Source organism: Panthera onca, chromosome D1, assembly GCF_046562875.1.
Source record: "Panthera onca isolate mPanOnc1 chromosome D1, mPanOnc1 haplotype 2, whole genome shotgun sequence".
Taxonomy (NCBI): domain Eukaryota; kingdom Metazoa; phylum Chordata; class Mammalia; order Carnivora; family Felidae; genus Panthera; species Panthera onca.
The window spans coordinates 49,894,238-49,918,100 of record NC_138348.1 but is presented as its reverse complement, the minus strand read 5'-3'; the positions used below and the strand labels follow the sequence as shown (position 1 = coordinate 49,918,100).

Sequence of the window (23,863 nt, the reverse complement as noted above, 5' to 3'; positions counted from 1 at the left end):
CTTTAGCAGTCCTTTCTTGAAAACTTTTCTGGATTTTTATATTAGCCTGGCCTGGTTTTTCTCTTGTCTCTGAGTATCTTATGTTTGTGAACTGCCTTCCAGGGTCTAAATTTCTTTTCTCATCCTTCAGATATTGGCATTCCATACTCATTCCTCTTGTCTTCTCTCTCTATATACTTTCTCTAGATGGCTCTCAGGTCTCTCTCCAGCACACAGCGTTCTGCTAAGATCTAGCTCCACCTCTCACCCCACCTGCATGGACACATCCACCTCAAGGCACCACAGGCTTTTCAAAGTTTGTATGTTCCAAAGTGAAAATCATCTCTTCCCCCACCTCAACTTTCTCACTGTCCCATATTCTCTATTATCTCCATCAAATTTCTAAATCAAGAAAATCGTTCACCTCTGTATGCTACCTGTCATTCTTCAAGGGGAAATGGGTCAGAAAATGTTGGTTACCTATTTAAAAGTTATTCCTGACTTTTTTCTTGATAAGAGTACTTTGACTTTTTTTGTTTTTTTGTTTGTTTGTTTGTTTGTTTGGATATGTCTAGATCAAAAGGATAAGTTATGGGTTTCTTCAGTCTTGGCCATCCCATTCATTTTTGCCAGATACTCATTTCCACATCCTCTCCTAGACCTAGGAATGGCCCATGTGATTCACTTTGGGCCAGTGAGAAATAATGAGAATTTATCTGGGTGCCATCTTGATAAAGTTTTTTCCTTGGTAAAACTGGAGAAATGTATACTATGTCTTTGTCCCCTTTTTTCCTTCTTGAGATACTGTCATGTGAGAAGGTGATGCTTGGACTGTGGCAGCCATCTTGCTACTGTTGGAGAAAAGTCTTAGGATGAAGGCTGGTCCGGTAAAGATGGAGGCACACAAAAATGGTATAGTGTCTGTGAGTTGTACTGTGCCCAAATGGAGGACTCCAGAAAGCTACTGGCAGCATAAGTGTATCCAAAGAACTGAGAAAGATTAACAAGTTAAAGTGTCAATGTTTTCTAGCCTTGGTAGGCATATTCAATTCTGTGCACCAAAATGTAAGGGAAGGAAAACAACTTGGTGGAGAGGCATAAAGAAAATTAAATGGCTAGAAAGGAAAGCCTGCTAAAACACTGAAATATTAGCAACTACTTGTTAAAAAATAAAATCTTAAAGCCTTAAAAAAATAAATAAAAGTATAACCCACCAGTCCTGGAGCTTGGAGTTCAATGTGTAAGGAGTCAATGCTGAACACCAGTCACTTCCCACCCCTTTTCTTTAGCTTCTCACTCAAAACAGGGCTTTAGTGCTGCTTTGATTTTATTGCTTAAGACCTCTGTGAGGGGACAGGTATCACTGTCCCAAGGCAAAGGAAGAGAAGCAAAATGGGAACTTGGATTTTTTTTTGTCTTCCTGTTTTAACTTCCTATCCTGGCTCCTGGCTGCCACCTCACCAATAGTACACACCAGCTCCAAATGAACCCTTTATTTTCCCAAGAATTTCTCATAGTATTCTCTGTAATCTTGTATCATAAGGTTTTTCTCTAAAGTTACTCTAGGTTTAATCTTCAGAGAAGATGCAGTGTTCTGTGCTAATTCAGCATCTTGGGAAGGAACAGAGCCTTTTGGAAGTGGCCTCTCCCTGGGTGGTTTTTGACAATTAGCTCAAACAGATTTAAAGAACTGAGTGACACTGCTATGTCAAAACTCCTTCCGGGGCACCTGGGTGGCTTAGTCAGTTAAGTGTCTGACTTTGGCTCAGGTCATGATCTTGTGGTTCACGAGTTTGAGCCCTGCATTGGGCTCTGTGAGGACAGCTCAGAGCCTGGAATCTGCTTCAGATTCTGTGTCTCCCTCTCCCCCTACCCCTCTCCCACTTGTACTCTGTCTCTCTCTCTTAAAAGTAAATAAACATTTTTAAAAAATTAAACACACACACACACACACACACACACACACACTCCTTCCATTCCCATCTACTTATTTATGTAAGGTCCTTGGTGCCTGTATCTTTAAAAACTAAAACAACAATACAATTGGTGCTGAATGCTGTCTCTAACAGTAAGTAATATTCAATCATGGATGAATAAACAGTTTGGGGGAAAAATGCAGCTTCATCCATCCACTAAAGAGATGCATTTCCAATATAATTTTACTTGTGATGCTTAATAATTTTAACAAATTATAATTACGTTCTCTTGATCAATTATGTATTAATAAACATAATGATAAATCATTGTTAAATAATTTTTAAACATTTAAAGGTTTAAAATTTTTAAAACTTAAAATCACAGGGAATAAAAACAAAGTATTAAATATGTATTTGAATCTTTTTTTTGGAAAATGAGACAAATGATAGGATGATTAATAAAAACCTTTCAAGTAAAAATATATATAAGGATAAAATTCTGTGAAAGAAGTGGAACAGAAATACAAATTCAAACGAAAGAATGAATAACCTAAAGTTTCTGTTATAAAAGAGTTCATAAGTTTTTACAAATGGATAAGATGAATATCCTATACATGTAAAAAACAATATTAGTTTTATTTTTAATTGTCAATATTTGTAAAACATTATAGCCTTTGAAATTAAATTTATGATGAAAAATTTTTAAGCTTGACCTACAAAGATCTTCAGAGATTCATAATTTTTACATATTGTTGGAATTACAATAAAAGTTTGAATATACAATTCCAAAAAATGCCTCATTCTTTTTCCAATCTACGAAACCAGCAATTCTCCTAGACTTTCTTTTTGTCTTACACCACTTTCCCAGTCACCCGAAAAAGGTTTGATTCCTTGTACTCTTTTACCTAACATTCATACTTATTTGAAAAATTGTGCTGATTTTCTTCCCAATGTCTGATTTTTCCCCTCCTCTCTGTTCCATTCTTTTTGCCCAAGTTCCGATCTTCATCATCACACCCACATCCTATTTCAGTGCTCCAACTGCTGCTTGCCCCAAGCAAACCATACCACGCGCTGTTGCCAGATTATTCTTCCTGAAGTTCTGTCTCGCCAGGAATCCATCTACCAGCCCACTAACTGATGGAGCTGGCCTGTGAGGAGTCTCAGACACTTGGCTACTTGTCCCTGACCTGCTCCAGTGCCCATCCTGTTTCCATTCAGACCCTGATCCTCATTTTATCTCCCCATCAAGATCCTGCTTCTGCCTTTTAGCCAAGTTCCCTCAAGACCTTCAACTCAAATGTATTCCTAGGGCTTTGCCAGCTTCTTACTATCTCAGGCAGGACACTCCATTAGAATAGGCATTCTCCCCTCAGAATCTAGACCACAGACCTCATCCAAGTCCACCCAAACTACCCTACAAGGGTCAGAGGGACAAAGAAGAAACTCACATAAGTTCAGCTGTGATCAGGGTACTTCATTGCCTTCCATTAGCAACCCATTGTCAAATAAGCTGAAAATAAAGTCTTCTCCAGGTAAGTCAAGTTCTAGAGCAAAACAGTTCTCACCTGCCTTCATGGCTTAATTTCCCCCTACTTCCCTACATGTCTTCTACGGTTCTAGAAAAACAGAATTACTACTATATTTCGTATTCTCTGAACATAGTACACATTTTTTTTCTGTCTTTGTAAAGTTCTGTCTTTGTAAAGTTCTTCCTATCTAGAATCCCCTTCCTTCTTACCATGACTGTAACATTAATTTCTACTTTCACCTATTCTTTCAGAGTCAGATCACATATTACCTTCACTTTAAGTAGTTTCCATAATCCGCTAAAGGGAATATTAGCTCTCTTCTTAAAAATTTAGTACTACCACTACATTATATAGCACCACATTACTACATCATATGTTTTATCTTACCATATTATATAATATTATATAGCACTGTTATATTGTACATAAAGAATACATGTTATTATATACTATGTGTAATATATACACACACATACACATTATTATATATTCATTCACTGCCTGTATTTTTGTTTTAAACCCTTTACTAGGTTGTGGGCAACCTGTGGGCAGGGACTGTGCCAGACTCGTCCCTGTGTCCTCCACAGCACATAGTAGTATTCAATAAATATTTATTGAATTATTAAGTGTATATCAATCATTGCATATTGAATAAATCCCCAAGGCTCCTGCTTAATGGGTTCCTTTGTAACATAATTTTCATAAAAACCTTCATTAAATAGGGCCTCAACATATTCATACACATAAGGTAATTCACAATTTAAGAATAACTAAATATAGTAAAATAAAGGTAAGAGTCTTAACATATTGGGATGAAAATATACAGTAGAGAAAAAATGCCCAACAATTAGGCATCAGAAAAGTTTCACTCTCTTACTTAGAGTGTGTATGTTAAGGCTAAAGGTCAAAAGCTGATGATCAAAACCTGGATAACAGCTTGTAAATTAATGAACAAGGGTCTTGTTCACACACTAGAAAAAACATTTTAAAATTAGCCCCCACACTTTGATGACAAGTGCCTTCACAAAGTTTGACCATAAAGCAAAAGTACATTGTACGTTGTGGTAAATTACTCAAGGCGAGAGGCTGCATTCTACTTATCTTTGTACCCCTATAATGGCTGACGGATTAAAATCCAAAGATACTTGTTAAAATCAATAAAGACATTTAAATGACTGCTGTGCCATTTTTAAAAAGCCACCTTGCAAGACTGATGCACTATGACAATAATTTCCTTCATTTCAAAGAGGATACGTTGTTCTCAACTATCTATGACAGCAAGTTAAAACTTTTTTAGACTGGGATTCACGTCCTGTCACAATTTTCTTTCCTTTTTTAAAAGTTCATTTCCCACTTCTTTCCTTCAAGCATTTTATCTGCCAGTCAAATTGAACTTCCTTATTTTACACTTGCTTGCCTCTATACCTCTGGTCATTTGGCAATTTCTTATGTCATTTATCATTTTCTTCCCTGTATTGTATCTTACACATAGCTTGTCTCCCTTACCAGATTCTAAGTTCCCTATATCAGATTATCTATCCTTAATTATATTTTTATATATCTTTATATATCTTCAATTATATTTTATTACCTAGCCTAACATGGTAGGCACACACACACACACTCGGTCAAAGGAATTACTGAATGTATGAAGAATACCAACAGGGCTCAGATCTGGAAACTACTTTATGACAAGCCATAGAATAAAATGTTTCCTTAAATTATAGCTGGGTTCTTAAATATAAGTAGGCATTAAAAATACCTTGGAAACGTGTTAAACATGCAAATACTTGGTGTTAGTTATCAGAAGGGGGCTTGAAGGAATACCAAGTGGCAACTGTAATTACCCAATAAGGAGTAAACTTCTGAACCACTGTTGAGAGTAAAGAGGACAGAAAGGAAGAAACAGACACGAGAGGATCCCAGGCACACTCCTGGCAGTAGGAGACATCATCAAACTCTTCCTATGTTGGAAAAGCATTTCTGGGCTGGTTTTCCATACATCTAATCTTTGACTTTTGAAATCAGGATGACAAATGTATTTATTTTAAGTTCCATTCACTTAAATGTACATAGAGAAACCATGACTATTTTTCTCAGAATACTTTTCAGATATATACCATATTTCAAAATGCACAATACATAGGCTGAACCATAAAAACTTTTTATCCAATAAAGCTCTTTGAAAAAATGTCTCTACATGTTAGATATTGCAAAAGATAAGCTCTGCTTATAAAGCAGCCAGGTACTGAGAGAAGTAACGTGTTCTTTTTAGATTATCTCAAACAGAGGATATGAATTATAGGAAGACTTCAAGTAGCTAAGAAGAAAAGAGTCTTTTTGCCTTTCAGAAGTTTATGAAATCCCCATATTCCAAACTTCATACACTGAACTCCTTAGGGTAGTCTGATATAGTACACGCTATCTGTCACTTCTCTACCCATTTGGCAAAGACTACATAGAGACAAATGTTACAGAGGCTCAAAAATGGAGACTTCTGGAAAAATGACCAAAGCCAGAAATAAAGTTGTACTAATTAGAAAACAAATAATTAAATGGCCAAACCCGAATGTTGTGTGATGCTGAAAAGAGATAGATTTCTAAGGCACACCATCTGTTTTACAGTTTTTGATTTTGCTGTACTACAAATCTACTCAGAACAGTTTTGCCATGATCTAGCTGCTAGCTCATTTGCACAATTACTTCAGGCCAGAAAAACTTATTGCACAGAAGCATTTCAGAGATCAACACATTCATAGAAGAGGGCAGATAGAAATCAGCTTTCAGTGAAGACTAGTTTCTGAGCCCTTGAAGGAAAAAAAAATATTATTCAAAAAAATGATTACAAATTGCCAAAGGAAAATGAGAGAATTGAAAGGAACAGTGATATCACTATAAATTTCTGATACATATCTAAACTGACCTGGGTCACCACCAACCCCTCTGTTGGCCAGTCTAATGGAAACTCATCTCGCCTTGACCTCTCAGCAGCATTTACCTGGGAGCTAAGCTCTCACTTTGTCAATCCTCTCACTTAACTTCTCTGGCACCACTCTCACGATTTTCTCCTCTTCTTACCTGCTATCCCTCCATAGCCCCCACTGCTAGCTGATCCTCTTCTGAATGCTGTAGTGTCTCATGGCAGGGTGCTGGGGCCTCTTCTCTTTTCTATCTGTATCTTCTTACTAATTTATCTCTTCAGCCCGATGACTTTACATGGCATCTATATACTCATGATTCCCAAACTTCTATCTCCAGCTTGGACTTCCCCAGCTCCACACTCACATATCCAATGATCTATTTAATATTTCCACCTGGATGCTAGGTGTCTCAAGCTTTGCACATCTAATATGGAACTCTTGAGTCACCATCCTCCCCGCAGGAAAAAAAAATCTGGAAGTCATCCTTGACTCCTCCCTTAACCTCTTTCCTCATCTAATCCACCACCAAGTCCTGTCAATTATACCTAAAAAACATGTCACATGTATTTCTCTCCAACTCTATTGCTACCACCCTGTCCAAGCCACCATCACCTTGCGACAATACCACTGCAAGGTACACATATCATGTATCTCCAGTACCTAGCACAGTGTCTAGAAAATAATAGATGTACAATAATTTCTTCATAGATGAATACTGCTTAGCAATATTTCCTATGTGTATTTAGAAATCTCCAATCTCAGTTCTTAAAACATTTTCTGAAATACCCACAGGCTTACTCATTTATTGAATCATTCACTCATTCAGCAATTATTAGTTGGTCTTAGGCTCAACAACATATTTTGCAGTGTCTTCAAGATGGCAGAAGTTTGTTTCCAGTTTTTATGAAAATCTCTGGAGATGGGCAGTCAAAGGCTGGCATGGCAGCTCTGTGAACTAAGAGCCCTGATTCCTTGCATCTTATTGCTTTGCCATCCTCAGTTTATGGATTCCACTTTATGGTCTAATGTGGCTAGTCAAACAAAGAAGATGGGTATGAGGAATGCCATACTCTTTCCATTTAAGGACATTTCCCAACAATTGCTCCTACTTCCCCCAACATGATAACTAACAAAAACTGGGGATAACTAGCAAAGAAGACCAGATAGCAACGTTTCCAGCTGCAAGTGAGGATCCTCATACCAGAGAATAAAAAGAGAATAAATATTAAGAGGTAAGTAGCTGTTTCTTCCAAGGTTCCTATTGTGACCAGGTAATGTTCTCAGTACAGAAATACAAAGCATGGTAAGATATAGGGTCTATGCTGAAGGCAGTTAGTCTAATGGGGGAAAGCAATATGCAAATGAATAATTACTCAAAATTTCAGGCCAGGTAACAGCCACTGTTAGGAGATCTTGGTTTTTCTAAGTCCCCAAAGATTCCTTCTATCCAAAGAGCTGAAAGAGAAGTGGACAGTTCCAGTGCTTTACGTCACTGAACTGTACAGACTGCCTCAATATTCCAGTTTTCATAACGGGCATTTCTCAGCTCTCTTCTACAGGACTTGATATGGCATGGAGCAAAGCAGAGTTCATTTAAACCTCTGTAAACATATAGAAACTACTGTGGTAATAGTTTTAATAATTTGAAAATATCCATTTGAGAAATGTGTTAAGGTTCAATAATTTCTTTTAACTTGTCATAAGATGAAACTAATTGACTATTTTAAGACTATACATAAATGACAAGGCCAAATTAAAAAAAAAAAAGCAATGATAGCATGTCAAAAAGAAAAAAAAAAGAAGTAATACTATCACTTACTGTTATCCACTGGTTATCTAGAAGTTCCTTAGCTGTGATTCTGTGAGCAGGGTCTACTTTCATAAGTTGTTTCAACACACTTTTAGCTGCAAATAAGGGAAAATCCTGAAAATCTTATTTTAGCTACAATTAATACATTTTCCAGTTTATTTAGAATAAGGTCTATGTGACCTGAGGGAATGACTGCAATTATAAAATAAATATCATCAGTATAAATGGTTAATAAATAATGTTTCACAGGCCTACAGTGAGGTTTTATGGCCTGGATTAGCTGGTTTATGGTCTATAGTAAAAATGAGCTAGATGATTGGCAATTTCCTCTTCAATTTTTACTATGTATTTTCTGTTTTTGTTGGAAGTTTTGACAACAACAATCACAGTGAAGAGATCACTATTTCTACAAGTAAATAGTGTTTATTTCTACGAGTAAATACAATGATTAAACAGATCTCGAGTATTTGAATTACTGGCCAAGTTTCTTATATTACATATATTTCCTTCAGTAAATAATAACAAATCTATACTTACCACAATCACTTATGGAATCCCAGATTGGATCTTCAAAATGTAGTTCTCCCTTTCTTATTAGCTCAAATAGCTTCTCTTCTGAGCTTGCCAAAAAGGGTGGTTCTCCACATAATCTACAACAAAGGCAATGATTTTGTTTAGATTTTTAAAAAATAATCAAAATGATGCTATTAAAAATTAACTTTCCATAGGAGTTGGAAATAGTGGTGCTTCAAATTTAAATAAAGGATAGCTAGAGGTGGGTATCTCTCTAGATGTACAAACAGGAGAAAAGGGTTTTTGCAAGATCAGTGCTAGGCCCTCTTTATAGACCTTGAAATCTCCAGATTAGCAAATGGCCCAAAGGTGTTCCAGATGGGGGAGAACTAAGCTTAAATAGGGCCAAAATACAGGAAGGTGTGAGATTTTAAGTACGCAAATAATAGTGGAGGTGAACTTCAACGTGAGAGAGGATAATGTAATGCTTTAAAGGACATAATTCAAACTGAAATTTGAGGAAAATATACTGAGTTTTCAGAGTCCAATGAGAGTTGTATCCATGGTAAAATACTACACAAATGTTAGTAAGAATAAACCAAGAAAAACCCTGGGCTGTACAGGCTCTGAGTCAAAGCCAAAAATACATTAAAATCACCACAACTCTTCAAAACTGGTATACAAAAGGAAGACAACCTGGATGAGGAAAGTCAGATGACGATGATTTGACCTTTCAGTCTAGAATGAAAGCTGAGTTACATAATGATCAACATCAGTAAAAACCATTGGCAATATATATAAAGTCAGCATGGCTTGTTGCACATTCTGTAATACAGGGACTATGTGTCTTCAGACTCTTTTCAAAGGAAGTACTGTACTATATTTTACAAAGAGCACGGCAAGCCTATGCTTCAGTAAGTAATCCAGACCAAAACTATAAGAACTCGTGTAAAAGCTGAGTTCCAATTCTTCATAATATATTCTCAACAAATGTTACCCATCATCTTCACTGTCAGTCCCAACCTCTGAGTACAACCCTATAGACAACAACCAGATTTTGCCAATGACAACCAGACAGGAGCTGAACCTGGGCTCATCACAGAGGCAATACCATATGCCTGTTCTTCAACTCTCAGGATTATATTTTTCCACTTTGTTACTGAAAGAATAAAATGGCATAATTATATTACACTCCGCAAATGCCAGTCTATTATGTCCATAAGTATAATGATCTCTAAGTTTCCCAGCAATTAGATTTTTACTTTGACTTTTAAAGTTATACTGTGGAGTTCTTTTAAAATCTTCACTATGATCATTTTTGAATAAATCTAAATTTGATAAATAATTCACATGATAATGAGGATGGTGATGATGATTTTGTAGGGAAAAAAGTTGTTTTCATCCTTGAAGTTGATCAACCTAGGCTGGAAAAGAGAACTCTTCATTTATATAGCTTCTTGTTAAAAGACCAGTACTTATCAAGTTGTTCTACAGTCTCTTATTTTAATACTTTTTATTTCTCCAGCTCATTCTGACCCTCCTCTCTCTGATCTTATTTGCCTATTGTTTAGTTTCAAAATGCAATAAAAAAAAAAGCTAGATAAATGGTCTTACGGACAATTACTATCTATTATAACAAGTACAGGCCAGCAAGAGTCCAGCTCATTGAGTCTGTTAACAACCAGTGATATGCACATTCACCAATTTCTTAGCTGCCCCTGCATTGCCCGACTCGCATGCCACTATAGCTTAAGGGCTACTTTTTAAAAAATTCCACTTTTTTTCTGTCCTTTGCAATTTTACTTACACAAAATGTATCTAATGGTTGGTCAATCAGCAGCATATGAAATTTTATGACAGCAATTTTCTGCACATCCAGAAAAGGGAATCCAAGACATGAAAAATTCCTCTTGAAGCCTTTCTATTATTTTCTGTTGCCTTCATAGGAATCACAACAGCAGAGGATAGTACCCATGAAGAGTGTTTATGTTAATTTCACCTTGAGGAAGTACGTTATCATTGTCCAATTAAGCAGAAATGAATCAGGGGTAACTGATAAACAAGAAAATAACCCCCCTGGAGAAGGTAATATGTTTGTGCCCTTGGTGAAAGAAATTATCTATAAGAACACTGGCTCAGGCAAATTAATGAATAGGCACTGATTAGCTAAGTAAGAGTCTAGTGTAAAGAAAAAAATATGTCATTATGATGATATGCAGTCACGCTCTGAAGCAGAAAAATTCAAATTATATCTTTAAGAAGGAGAAAAAATTTAAGATATGTAATACACTATCACTTTCTTTAACAACAAATTCAAACTAAGAAGGCAGCAAATACCACATGAATTGTGTAATAATAGATTACATATATTATGTTTGACTTGTCTAGAAATTCTTACAAGTATAAAACACTAATTTAAAATAGTTATATTTTTAATTAAAAATTATGGCTCAGAATTTTTATGGTATGATTGTAATCAGCACAAAACAATGATCAAAAACTTTGTGAATATGTTTATACTTCATGCAATCTGAGCAGTGATGTGTGTTGACCATCTGAGTTACAGCTACAATCACATCTTCCAATTTCTGCTGCCTGTGTATTCCATTTCACAGAACTGTGAAAATGTAACTACTGTGATGTCAATATTTAGAAATGATCTGGAAGAGGTAGTACACAGTGAAATCTTCAATATGACCATAAAACTAACGTTGCATCAGCATAAAAATGTTCATACTCACCAAGAGGCAGAACAATGGCCACTAACTTTTCAGAACACCTCTTACATAATTCGCTTTAATTCAATTTAACAAACAGATATTGAGCACTGACTACATACCTACCATTGTACCAGATACTAGGGATGCAAAGATGAATAATACAAGATCTCTTCCTTCATGGAATTTAGAGTAAAGAAAACAAAAACAGAAAACAAAAACATACTCTAACAATTATATTCCAATAGTTTTAAAAAGTGCTATGAGAACACAGGAAAGTGAACACTTCCATCAAATGTACACATGTGCAAACTTTCCTGATGAAATGTTATCGTTTTTCTTTGAGTGTTGTTGTTTTGCGTGCATTTTTGTATGTTGCCTTAACCCCTCTTTGGAGTGTAGGAATGTATATACATAATGAATGCAGTAGCTCTGCTGGGGTAGATGGTAGGAGTTAGGGAAACAGAAGGTGTTCATGTTTGAGCTGGAGGACCCAGGAGAAAGGTTAGTAGAGAAGTAAAAGAACATTCTAAGTAGAAGAAACTGCATGAGCAAAGACCCAGAGACATGTGATACACGGTATGTGAATCAGAAAGAGTGGCCTGAGTGGCTATAGCATAGGGTAGGTGCATGGGAATGCACATCTAGCCCAAGACTGGAAAGACATTCTGGAGCCAGATCATGAAAAACTTGCCTTTATGCCGTGCTGGGATGCTCTGACGTTTTTCTATAACAAGGGAGAATTATCAGAGGTTGTGAATCAGAAAAGTAGTACCATCAGATTTGAAAATTAGAAAGTCCTGACAGCAATGTGAAGGATGAACTAGGGAGGGAGACCGGGGGCAGGAAGAACAGTCAGCAAGACAATGTAATATTCTAGAAGACGGATCATAAGGAGAAGTGATACAAGTGAAGAGAAACCAAAGAATTTCCTTTTCAAAGGAAAAATGAACAGGACATGGGGTTTGATTGACTCCTGAGAGTGAGAAAGAAACAGTGATGTTTTCGGTAGCAGTGAGAAGATCAGGAACTATGGAATACTCTCTGGATCCCGGGATGAACCTCTGTCTAGTTAGTGTCCACTCCTCACATATGCCCTGTTCATAGGACAGCTAAGTGCCAGGTACCAGTACCTGTCTCTACCTGATGAATCTCTTCAGAAAATACAAAGAAGCTTTCTGGTTTGTAGCAAAGGATCAGGGAGGTGTTAAGCAAGAGTTCACTCAGATCATGTCACGTATTCTAGCATTTATGGGTCAACGAAAAGCAAACCTGTATGTTATAAATTTATAGTATTAAAAAAATATCTAATGGATGTAGCTAACAACTAATAAGAGAGCTTTCAGAAGTACTTCCCAATTGTTTTTTTCAGTCATTTTTTAAAACCTATATTGTTGAATCTTCATTTAAAATCTATATAATTCTACTGTTAGGGACTACCCATTCATTTTAAACTGTACCTTTAGCAGGCTACTTACAGAATGTACATTATGACACCTATGCTCCAAATGTCACACTGCTGGCTATAGTCGTGGGCATTGATAACTTCAGGGGCTGCCAAATAAGCAGAAATGAAATAATATTAATAATACAATAAATGAAGTTTAAATGCTTAGACACAAAGCATGAAAAATGTGCTGATGTGTTGTAATTTATTCCCCCACAGGGAAAAAGAGAACCAACAGCAGATGTTAAATGAATAATGTACAGGCCTTAACAATTGATGTCACTGTACCCTCACTCCTGTCATTTAGCTTCTAATGGAACGATGGCATAAACTGTGTAACTAAATGTACTACTCTTCGTTCCTTTGAAATTGTTAAGAAATGATTTTGCAAAGACTGTGTAAGTTATAGAAGACAACAATATCTCAGTTCCTTTCCAAAAATAGAATTGAATACGTGCCTGAAGTGGATATAATTTAAAGCAAGCCCAATATGTGGAAATCTGGATTCACAGAGAAACTAAGATAAATGGTTATAAATCACTTTAGTAAAATAATAATAATAATAATAATAACAACAACAACAACAACAACCCAGCACTCCTATGACAGGACACAAATTATTTTCCACACCTTCTAAATGAGAAAACTAAGGTGGCAAAGAAAGAGCTCCTACAACCTAACTGGATCAAAACGCCAACTAGGAAAAGGATCCAGGTACTCTGAGTCCCCAGTTCTGTGCTCCGTACTTTACAATGTGTTCACAATAGGGCTCCTTTAAACAAGCTTCTCAAAATAGTTGTTTTTCTTTCTTTTATTTTTTGTTTTCTTTTCTTTTTTCTTTTTCTTTTTTTCTTTTTTTTACTTGAAGGGAGCACAATTTAATCGTTAGATTACTTTATAATGGCTGGCTTTTAAAATGGCTTTAAAAATGTCCCATATGATATTTCAGGAATAGTCTATTGTGCCTCTATGGTTAGGAATCAAATATCTTTCCTTAAGGAAAAAGAAAGAATGAAACTGTTATAAACAGAAAAATAAAATATAGCTGTATATATTTCAATAGAACTTTAATATTTACAAAATACTTTCATATAAATTATGTTATTTGTCTAAATCATACTATGAATCTTGGGAGATGGGCATCTGGCTCACTCTGCCAGTGGGGAAACTAAGGTTCAGATACATGAAGTGACTTGCCTAAGGTTACACAGCTACAGAGTACCTCCCACATAAAAGGTGTTATTTTAGAAAAGTTTCATTCTCCCGCCCTGCCCCAGACCCTTCTTTTATAACTACTAAAAGCAAATGGAATTTCACTTCTTCTGCCTGTTGTCAAAGGAACTAAAAAGCAACAAAAAGGAACCAAAAAGTAAAGAGAAGAAAGAATGAATAAAGGTTCAACTATAGATAATTAACAAAACTGAGTAATTCATTTCCAAATCATTGAAAATTAATTAGTATTTTCCTTTAAGTAGCTACTTATATTCCTCAACTCTACTTAAACTCTTTAAATACTGAATCATTAGAGTTCAAGTTGTTCTGTGGCTTTGAGTCAATGACAAGGGCAAGTCTGTGATTTGATTCCATGAAGGCCCTCCACACTGTGTGCCCCACAAGGCAAGGGCCGGGATTCTGGGCCTTCATCTTTCAGAGCCATCTTAATTACCGGGGGCGTTTCCACATGCACTGCCATCACAGCCCTCACAGGGAGGCAGAGGCCAGAATGACGGTGCCAGGGAGCCATTTAGGAAGTCAGCAAAGCTCTACAAACCATCTGTCTTCTCTCTTGTTCTCTCACTTGTTATCAGTGTAGACAGCTAATAAGCAGGCATAAAACTCAGGGTGCTTGGATATATTTTCCCCATGTAACTACAGACCAGATGTCTTTTGCCAACAGGAGGATATGAACAGAATCTAAAGTAGCCTTTTCCCAAATAAGAGAGAACAGTTTCGAAACTTTATATATCAAGTAGGAAAAAAAAAAAAAAAAAAAAAAAAAAAAAAAAAAAACAAAAAAAAAAAAACAGAACTAAGTATACTCCTCAGCAATAGAAATGAATAATCCACTGACACAACATGGGTAAGTCTCAAAATCATGACACGGAACAGAAGACAGACACAAGAATGTACACTGATTCAATTTAAATAAAGTTCTAGGCAAGAAAACCTAAGATTTAGTGATAAAAGTCATCAGTGGTTGCTGGGGTCTGGATGGGAGACTGACAGAGAGCAAGACAAAGGAATTTTCCAGGGCAAAAGCGATGTTCTATACTTTCACTGGGGCGGTGATTACATAAGCACATGCATTTGTCAAAATGCATTGAACTTTACACTTAAAATCTGTGCATTTTATTGTACATAAATTTTATTTCAACAAAGATGTTTTTAAAGAAATCTATAAAAGGTACAAAAAGATTTGTCAAAGCCCTATCTTGGTGGATGACTTTAATAACTCTCTCTCTTAGAAGTCAACAGAAGCAAACAAAATTAAATTAATAATATGCAAAGTCTGAATCACAAAGGTATCACATTTGACTTTATAAATACACACACAGAGAAATTTTTGTGGTCAACAAACCAGGAATATGTATACTTTCTAAATACCCAATGCAACATTTGCAAAAACCAACTATGTGTTCAATCACAAAGAACAATTCCTAGAAGCCAAAAACCTTTAAGTCACAATTGCTCAGGACAATGAAGAAAACCAGGCAGAAAAACCAAACGGCTAGGAAAACTAACACATATTCACATGAACATCAAACGTATCCCAACCACCTGGGAAACTCTAAAAGCATTTCTCAATGATTCCTGGATTAAAGACAAAAACTAAAATTATACACTATTAAAAAATAAATAATAGTTAGAAAGAAAACTGGATAGGAAAAGAAATGGTCAAAGAAATACTCAGAGGAAAATATGTAGAAAATAAGAACGCTGAACATAAATAAGCATTTAGCTTAGGAAGTTAAATAAACCAAAATAAAATATAAAGAAGGAATTCAGAAAGATAAAAACAGAAATTAATGAAAAAGCCAATCAAATAACATTAGACTTGAGCTGGTTCTTTGAAAGCCCAATAAATTGTCCTAACCACTAACAAATCTGATCAAGAAAAAAAATGATTAGTATTATTACAAGAGCTTAAATTGAGCACTAAGTGTCAGGTAATGTGCTAAGCACTTTACATATATTTTCTCTTTCAATTCTCATGTCAACCTGATAAGAAAGACATTATTATTACCATCCTAAATACATCCTCTCCCCTTCCCTGGTTTATTTTTCTTTCTTAGCACTTCTCTCTAACATCCCAGATAATACCAGACATTTTACTTTTTTATTTTGTTTAATGTTTGCACCAACATGACATTTTTTTCTATTTTGTTCACTGCTGTAGTCCCAATACCCAGACCAGTTCTGACACAAAGTAGACCCTCAAAAATTGTTTGATAAATGGATGACATACTCCCCATTATACAGATGTAGACTGCAACAAAAGCAGTCAGGTTGTTTTGCCCAGGTGTAAGTGACAGAGCTGGAATCCCAAGTTAGCCCAGTGATGCAGGACATATTGCTAATCTGCCATCATATGACCTTCTTAAAAAATATTAGGAATTATTAGGGGTACAGAACCACAGATACACTGGAGAATTACAAAATTGTAAGTGTGAGGTGCCTGGGTAGCTCAGTCGTCTAAGCATCCAACTTTGGCTCAGATCATGATCTCACGGTTCGCGGGTTCGAGCCCGGCACCAGGCTCCGTGCTGACAGCTCAGAGCCTGGAGCCTGCTTCAGATTCTATGTCTCCCTCTCTCTCTGCCCCTGGCCCACTAGTACTCTGTCTCTCTCCAAAATAAATAATTAAAAAGATTTTTAATTAAAAACAAAATTATAAGTGAATATAATATGCACATTTATGCCAATAAATCTTAAAATCTCAACATGATGAACAATTTTCTATCAAAACAATTCAAGAAGGTGTGGAAAACATGAATAACCCAGGATAAATTGAAAATATAATAGAAACTTAACCTACCAAACGGAATCAGGGCCAAAAAAACTTTAAGGGGAAATTTCATCAAACTATTAATGAATAGATAATTTCTGTTACTTTGTGGTTAATGAGCAGATCATTTTATTTTTTAAATGAGGCTAGCATAACCCTAACATCAAAAAAGAAAAGGGCAGCACAAAAGAAAGCAAGCTACATTCAAAGCTCCTAAATAAAGTGGTGACGAGTTGAATAGAGCAGTATATTAAACCAAGTGGAGTTTAATCCAAAGGTGCAAGGATAGTTCAGCATTTTAAAAACCAATTAATGCAATTAGTCTGCTAATAAATTTAAAGAGAAAAAATACATAATCATCTCCTAGGTACAGATTTGAATAGACATTTCATCAAAGATTATGAGTGACTCACAGCTACGTGAAAAGATGCTCACCCTCATTGGCCACTAGGAAAATTAAATTAGCAAATTAAAAAACCACAATGAGATACTACTTCACACCCACTACAATGACTATAATTACAAGGAAAGGTAATTATCAAGAGTGAGCAAGGACAAAAAGAAACTGGAACCCTCATACCCACATGCTAGTGGAAAGGTAAAATGCTATAGCCACTCTGAAAAACCACTTGGCAGTTTCTTGAAAAGTTAAACATAAATAATCCATGACCCAGCAACTTCACTCCTAGGTAGCGCCCAAAGAAAATGTGTCCACATGAAAATGTGGACCCAAAAGTTCATAGCAGCATTATTCATAATAGCCCCGAACTGGACACACTGCATGGCCATCAGCTAACAGATGAACAAAAGATGGCATGTCCGTGCAACAGATAACTGTTCAGAAACATAAAGGGACAGACTACGGCTACAACAGGAAGGTACTGCAAAGACATTACGCTTCAGTGAAAGAAGCCAGACATAAAAGACAACATATGGTATGACTCCGGTCAGACGAAATGTCCAGGAAAGGCAGATACAGAGAGGCAAAAAGATTAGTGGTTACCTGGGGCTGGGATGGGAATGAGATTGAGTACAAATGGGCAGGAGGCAATTTTCTGGGATAGAATTACTCTGAAACTGGACTGTGGTGATGGTTGCACGAGTCTGCGAATGCAGGAAAAATCACTGAATGGTACACTTTTTATGGCATTTAAATTGTACTTCAGTAAAGCTGTTAAAAATCACACTTGGAAAAATGGTAAACTGTTGCTTTACAAAATATATTTAATCGGTACTCTTTATGATGTACCACTTGATGGCAATAAAAATGGACAAGAAATGGAAAGAAGCAAAACACACACATGATTTCAGCACGAATTCACAAAACCAATAATTAAGTTTGGGGTATGATTACCTAAGAGATATAAACACTCTAAGAAGAGTCCAGAAAACCAATAAAAACTATAATCTTTAAAGATAAGAACTGCGAAAAAAATGCTAAAACAACGAAATTATTTGACCTAGGAAAAAGAAAAAGTAGCTTGATTACAGGGCCATCAAGTCAAATTATGGCAAAATCAGACTGCTCAGGTTTTTTTTTCTGCTTTTTTTAAAATTGAAGTATAGTTGACATACAACATTCTATTAGTTTCAGGTGTAGAACATAGTGATTTAATATTTATATATGTTACTAAATGATCACCACAATAAGTCTAGTCACCATCTATCACCACACAAAGTTATTACAATGTTATTGACTCTGTTCCCTATGCTGTACTTTACATACCCATGATTTAATTTATTTTATAACTGGAAGACTGTACCTCTTAATCCCCTTCACTTATTTTGCCCATCACCCCCAAAACTACCAGTGTGTTCTCTGTATCTACGAGTCTGTCTCCGTTTTGTTTTGTTTGTTCATTTGTTTTATTTTTTTAGATTCCACATTTAAGTGAAATCATATGGTATTTTCCTCTTTCTGTCTGACTTCTTTAACTTAGCATAATGCCCTCTGGGTCCATCTGTGTTGTTGCAAACGGCAAGATTTCATTCTTTTTCATGGCTGAGTAATTACACATACTCAAACATACCACATCTTTATCCATTCCTCTATCGATGACACTTAGGCTACTTACATAGCTTCGCTACTATAAATAATGCTGCAATGAACATGGAGGTGCACGTATCTTCCCAAGTCCGTGTCTTCGTTTTCTCCAGGTAAATACTCAGAAGTGCAATTGTTGTATCACATGGCATTTCTATTTTTAGAAATTTTCCACAGTGGCTGCATCAATCTACATTCCCACCAACAGCATACGAGGGTTCCCTTTTCTCCACATCCTCGCCAACACTTACTTGTCTTTTTGACAGTAGCCATTCTGACAGGTGTGAGGTGGTATCTCATCGTGGTTTCGATGTGCCTTTTTCCCTGATGATGAATGATGTTGAGCATGTTTTCATGTGTCTGTTGGCCATACAGATGTCTTCTTTGGAGAAGTGTCTATTCCACTCTTCTGCCCACTTTTTAATTGGATTGTTTTTAGTGTTGAGTTTTAGGAGTTCTTCAAATTGCTCAAGTTTTAATCTACATTAGTTGTTCTACTCCTTTATATAGAAAGATCATTTTAAATCTATGAACTTACCCATATAGATAGGAGTCCCACATGTGGTCTGCAGCATGGCTTCACTCCTACCCTGCTTCTTCACAGCTAAGCCAAAATCAGTCACCTAGAAGAAGAAACCCAGTCACCTGGTTTCCTGTCCCAGAGTTCACTCATTCTGAAAGTAGGAGTTCTAATCGCTTCTCGGCCTTTTGGCTAAGATCAAGTGTGAAAGTAGGAGTTCTACCGCATTGTAATTGCACTGTATTTAATTCAGGGATTCTTGAGGATGGAGGGATTTTATTTGTATTACTAATAAGGACTTTGCTTTCACTTCCCTCCCACCCCTCTTTGTGAAGAAGAAAAACCTTGCTGGTAAAGAGAAGGCTGGTTTCTCCTATCTGGAGCAAACACCCATGATATTGATTGATTGTTCCTTCTAGTTAAACTTACCGGCTCAACATGGGAAGTTCTATTTTGAAAGAAGGCATTTAGCTTTTTCAGATTAAAAAAAAAGTTATTTTTAAAAACCTCTTTCATTGTAGAATGCATTCTGGCCTTAGTAGGTTTACTCTCTATTTTTCTGACACTCAAGCTCTGTTCCAGTTTAAAGCACCGTTATAAATGCAGTCATTATCCTTGGCAGCACTCACAGAAACGGCCCCCTTTTTAAAATTACTTATAAGACACTATCTCTGGTAAATACCATCTTCTCTTTGCTATGACTTCCTTTGTGTTTCTAGAGTATACTAACTAAAACAATTACGATGCTATTAAAAACTACAAGAAGCAAATTAACAGGGAAAAAAGGCGACCGTAGAGCTAGAAATACACGGGAGGCCCTGCTGCGACTGCGCTCTTCCTGCTCTGTTCCAAATCGTGGTCAGGACACAGTCGGTTATTAAATATTCAGTATGTGCCCTTGGTCTTGTCTCCCAAGTTGGAACAGCCTTGGGCTGAAAGCAAAAAAACAGGCACATTTATTGATCATACAACCAAAGATAGGCTCGTGGTCCACAGACACTGAATGCAAAGTTTCCAGGGCCTTCTGGAGTGAGAAAATGTTCCTATCAGTACGTGATACCACTATTTTTCTAAACAGAATGATTGATTTCTCCAGGAGTTTTCACAATTATTTCACTTGGAGGATTATAATATGTATCTTTTCTCCACAGAAAATCTACACAGATATCAAATATACAAAAGGTTTCACGATCAATTCAGTTCTTTAGAGAGCAATCATTCCCTCATTTACCAAATATTAAGTGAACACATACTATGTTTTCAGACATTACTCTAGGTACCAACAATCAATAAAACATGTATGATTCCTGCCCTCACAGAGTTTAAAATGAAAATATTCAAGAATATTTATTTACTTTGGTAAAACAATGCTGTTAAACTCACTTATATTACATAGAGATTTAGCTTCTGCAACAAAGTGAGTTATTCACAGACAACATTTTATTCCTAAATTAACACATTCATATATTTTGAAAGCAGCCACTATTAAAGTGCTAAGTAATAAATAATGTATCCTATCATTTATTTGACATTAAGGAACACTTAATTTGAATAAAATCTTGAGGAATAAACACTTGGCACATTAATTGTGCTTAGGACATAAATATTAATACCCAGGAAAATTTTCAATGAGAAATACAGACTTTAGTGTTAATTTAGTATCAAAGGCACAGCCAAGGTGTTTTTTTTTTTTCCTCTAAATCTGTAACACATTTACATCAAATTACCAGGCATAAATTTGAAATTAATTAGAATTCAGAGCATCTGTTTGCTTCTTTAACTAATGATTTAGAACTATCCAAATGAATATCTACTTTAAAAGAGATTCAATAGCACTACCTAACTTGTAAAATTATTCTTGTCAGTTACAACCTCTTTTGTAAAAATTTTATCTTTATTTTATTTTGTTTTAACTTTTTAACATTTATTTACTTTTGAGAGAGAGAGAGAGAGACAGCATGAGCTGGGGAGGGGCAGAGAGAGGGAGACACAGAAGTCAAAGCAGGCTCCAGGCTCCAAGCTGTCAGCACAGAGCCCAATGTGGGGCTTGAACTCATGAGCCGTGAGATCATGACCTGAGCCGAAGTCGGATGCTCAATTGAGCTACCCAGGTGCCCCAAGTTTTATTTTTATTTTTTTAGCACAAGACACTTATTTTCTGGCTGCTCAAAAGCTTCCAAAATATATTTAAAAAGAGGATGTACTTTGCCACTTTGCTATCAAACTGTTTACAGGCAAATATTTACCATGATTTCTAATACCTTATCTTACCTTTATATTTAAGTTCATTTCATTGTTATCATCAGTAAAGCTGCTTTTGACCATTATGTTTTCCAGTTTTAGATCTCTGTGTACTATATCTACCAAGAAAAGAAACAACAAATCAAATGAATAGTGAATGACAGGAGAATAGAGGGGATACAAATATAACAAATATATATAGCTGACAAGTTAATGCCCACTGTTAAAAACTTTGGAAAAATAAATAAATAAATAAAACATACATACATACAAAACTTTGGGGAGGGCCAAGCACAATTCTGTCCTGTTCTATTTCCTTCTATTCAAATCCCTTTTCTCCACGTGTTTAACTTTAAGCAGCCCTTTTCTTTAACTCTGTCTTCTCCCCCATCCCCCTACTGCTCTAGCAGATGCTCTTCATGACTGGTGGCCTCATGAGTGGGACAGAGGATCCTGCCCAAAGTCCGGCATTCCCAGAGGAGGGAGACCATTGTAGTTACAAACCCAGTAAGGTTTCCCATATCCTTAGGTCTTCAAATAGAGGATTACTTCTTTACTTCCATGCATATGTTATTGCCAATATAAACATTTAACATACTGCAACTTAACTACATGTATACAAACTGCACTCATTTCAGTATATTTTTCTACAACATAAGCACAAACTTTCCTAACTCTTTATATGTTAAAATACAAAGCAAACAAACGAAAACCCCGAGACACAAAATCTCCAGTTGAACATGTCAGACATCAGGTAAGATTTTATGTACATGCAAATAATCATGTGCCAAAACATTTCCTCTGCAAGTGACTAATTCACTTCATATCCATAGCAATCATTTCCCCAGACTTAAAAAAGTTACACGTACAATTGCTGGAAAAATGTAGCTGAAGAGCCCTGGAATGGCAATTCTACCTAATCACTTATAGTTCCCTTACACAGTTCCCAACCTGTGTTTTTGGAATTTTTATGTTTCCGTTACTTTGCTTACTTATCTCTTCTGACATAAATACCACCCAATAAGTCTCCCTACTGCCTCCATCATTCTTTTTAATTGTTTTCTTTGCTATTCTTGCCCACTTCGGAATAATTTTATCAAGTTCCATGAAAAATCCTGTGGAAATTTTGGTTTTTAGCTCAATGAATTTATAGCTCAATGTGGGAGGATTGACATTCATATAATATTAAGCCCTTGATTTCCTGCCCTTGCAAAACTGTTGCCCCTGCCTGGAAAGCCCTCCCCTCTTTTTTGTCTGAATTTGTATTCCTCAGCTCAAATTTGTTTCCTCTGTGAATCCTTCTCTGGCTTTTCAGGTCAACTGAGGCACTTACATTCCTATGCTCCTTGCGCTGTATATGGCTCTCCATTAGAGAAATTATCACATTGAATTACAGTTTGCTTTCTATACTCAATCTCCCACTAGGCTGAGTGCCTTAAGGGGCGGGGCCTTGTCTTTTAATCTTTCTAACTCTGGATCCAACCACATGTAGAACTCCCTCAGGAAATATCTGCGGAATGGACCCCTGGGTCCATTCTAATACTAGCTCTGCCACACCTCACCATGTCACTTCACCTCTCTGGAACAAACTTTTCTCTCATCTGTATAATGAGAAGGTGTTAAAGTCACGTGAGAGCCAAATTAACCTTGAAGAGAAAAAGGAGGTGCCTGAGGAAAAGCAGTGGCAGTAACATCAAAGAACAGTAAAGCAATTAGAATAATTTTTACATGTGGCTTTTAAGGTAGTGAACCTATTCTGTATGATACTAGAATGGTAGATACATGTCATTGTATGTTTCTCAAAACCGACAGAATGTACACCACCGAGAGTGAACCCTGATGTGAACTATGGGCTTTGGGTGATAACAGTGTGTCAGTGTAGGCTCATCAGTTGTAACATGTGTACCATTCTGGTGGGGATCTTGCTAACTGGAGGAGGCTGTGCATGTATGGACAGGGGTAGACGGGATATCCCTATACCTTCTGCTCAGTTTTGCTACAAACCTAAAACTGCTGTAAAAATTAAATCTAAAAAACAAAAAACAACAACCAAAAAGCCTAGAATATATAGATTTTAATATATAGAATATATATATATATATATACACACACAGAATATATAGATTTTTATTTAAATTCCAGTTAGCGTGTAGTGTACATAAGCATTTAGTGTAATATAAGTTCCAGGCGTCTAGTGATTCAACACTTCCATACAAT

The 23,863-nt window shown here is 36.2% G+C and overlaps 1 protein-coding gene across 6 annotated transcripts in view; it reads right to left on the bottom strand.

Annotated features, from left to right (window-relative positions):
- STK33 (serine/threonine kinase 33) overlaps positions 1-23,863 on the bottom strand; it is a 175,423-nt gene that overhangs the window by 39,510 nt on the left and 112,050 nt on the right. For all 6 annotated transcript variants that reach the window (XM_078433185.2, XM_078433186.2, XM_078433187.2 and 3 more), the window contains 5 exons: positions 21,677-21,765; positions 19,424-19,508; positions 12,867-12,942; positions 8,696-8,808; positions 8,168-8,253 (listed from right to left, as the gene is read on the bottom strand). In XM_078433185.2, coding sequence (XP_078289311.1) covers positions 8,168-8,253; positions 8,696-8,808; positions 12,867-12,942; positions 19,424-19,508; positions 21,677-21,765 — 449 coding nt within the window. The remainder of the gene's footprint in view (positions 1-8,167; positions 8,254-8,695; positions 8,809-12,866; positions 12,943-19,423; positions 19,509-21,676; positions 21,766-23,863) is intronic.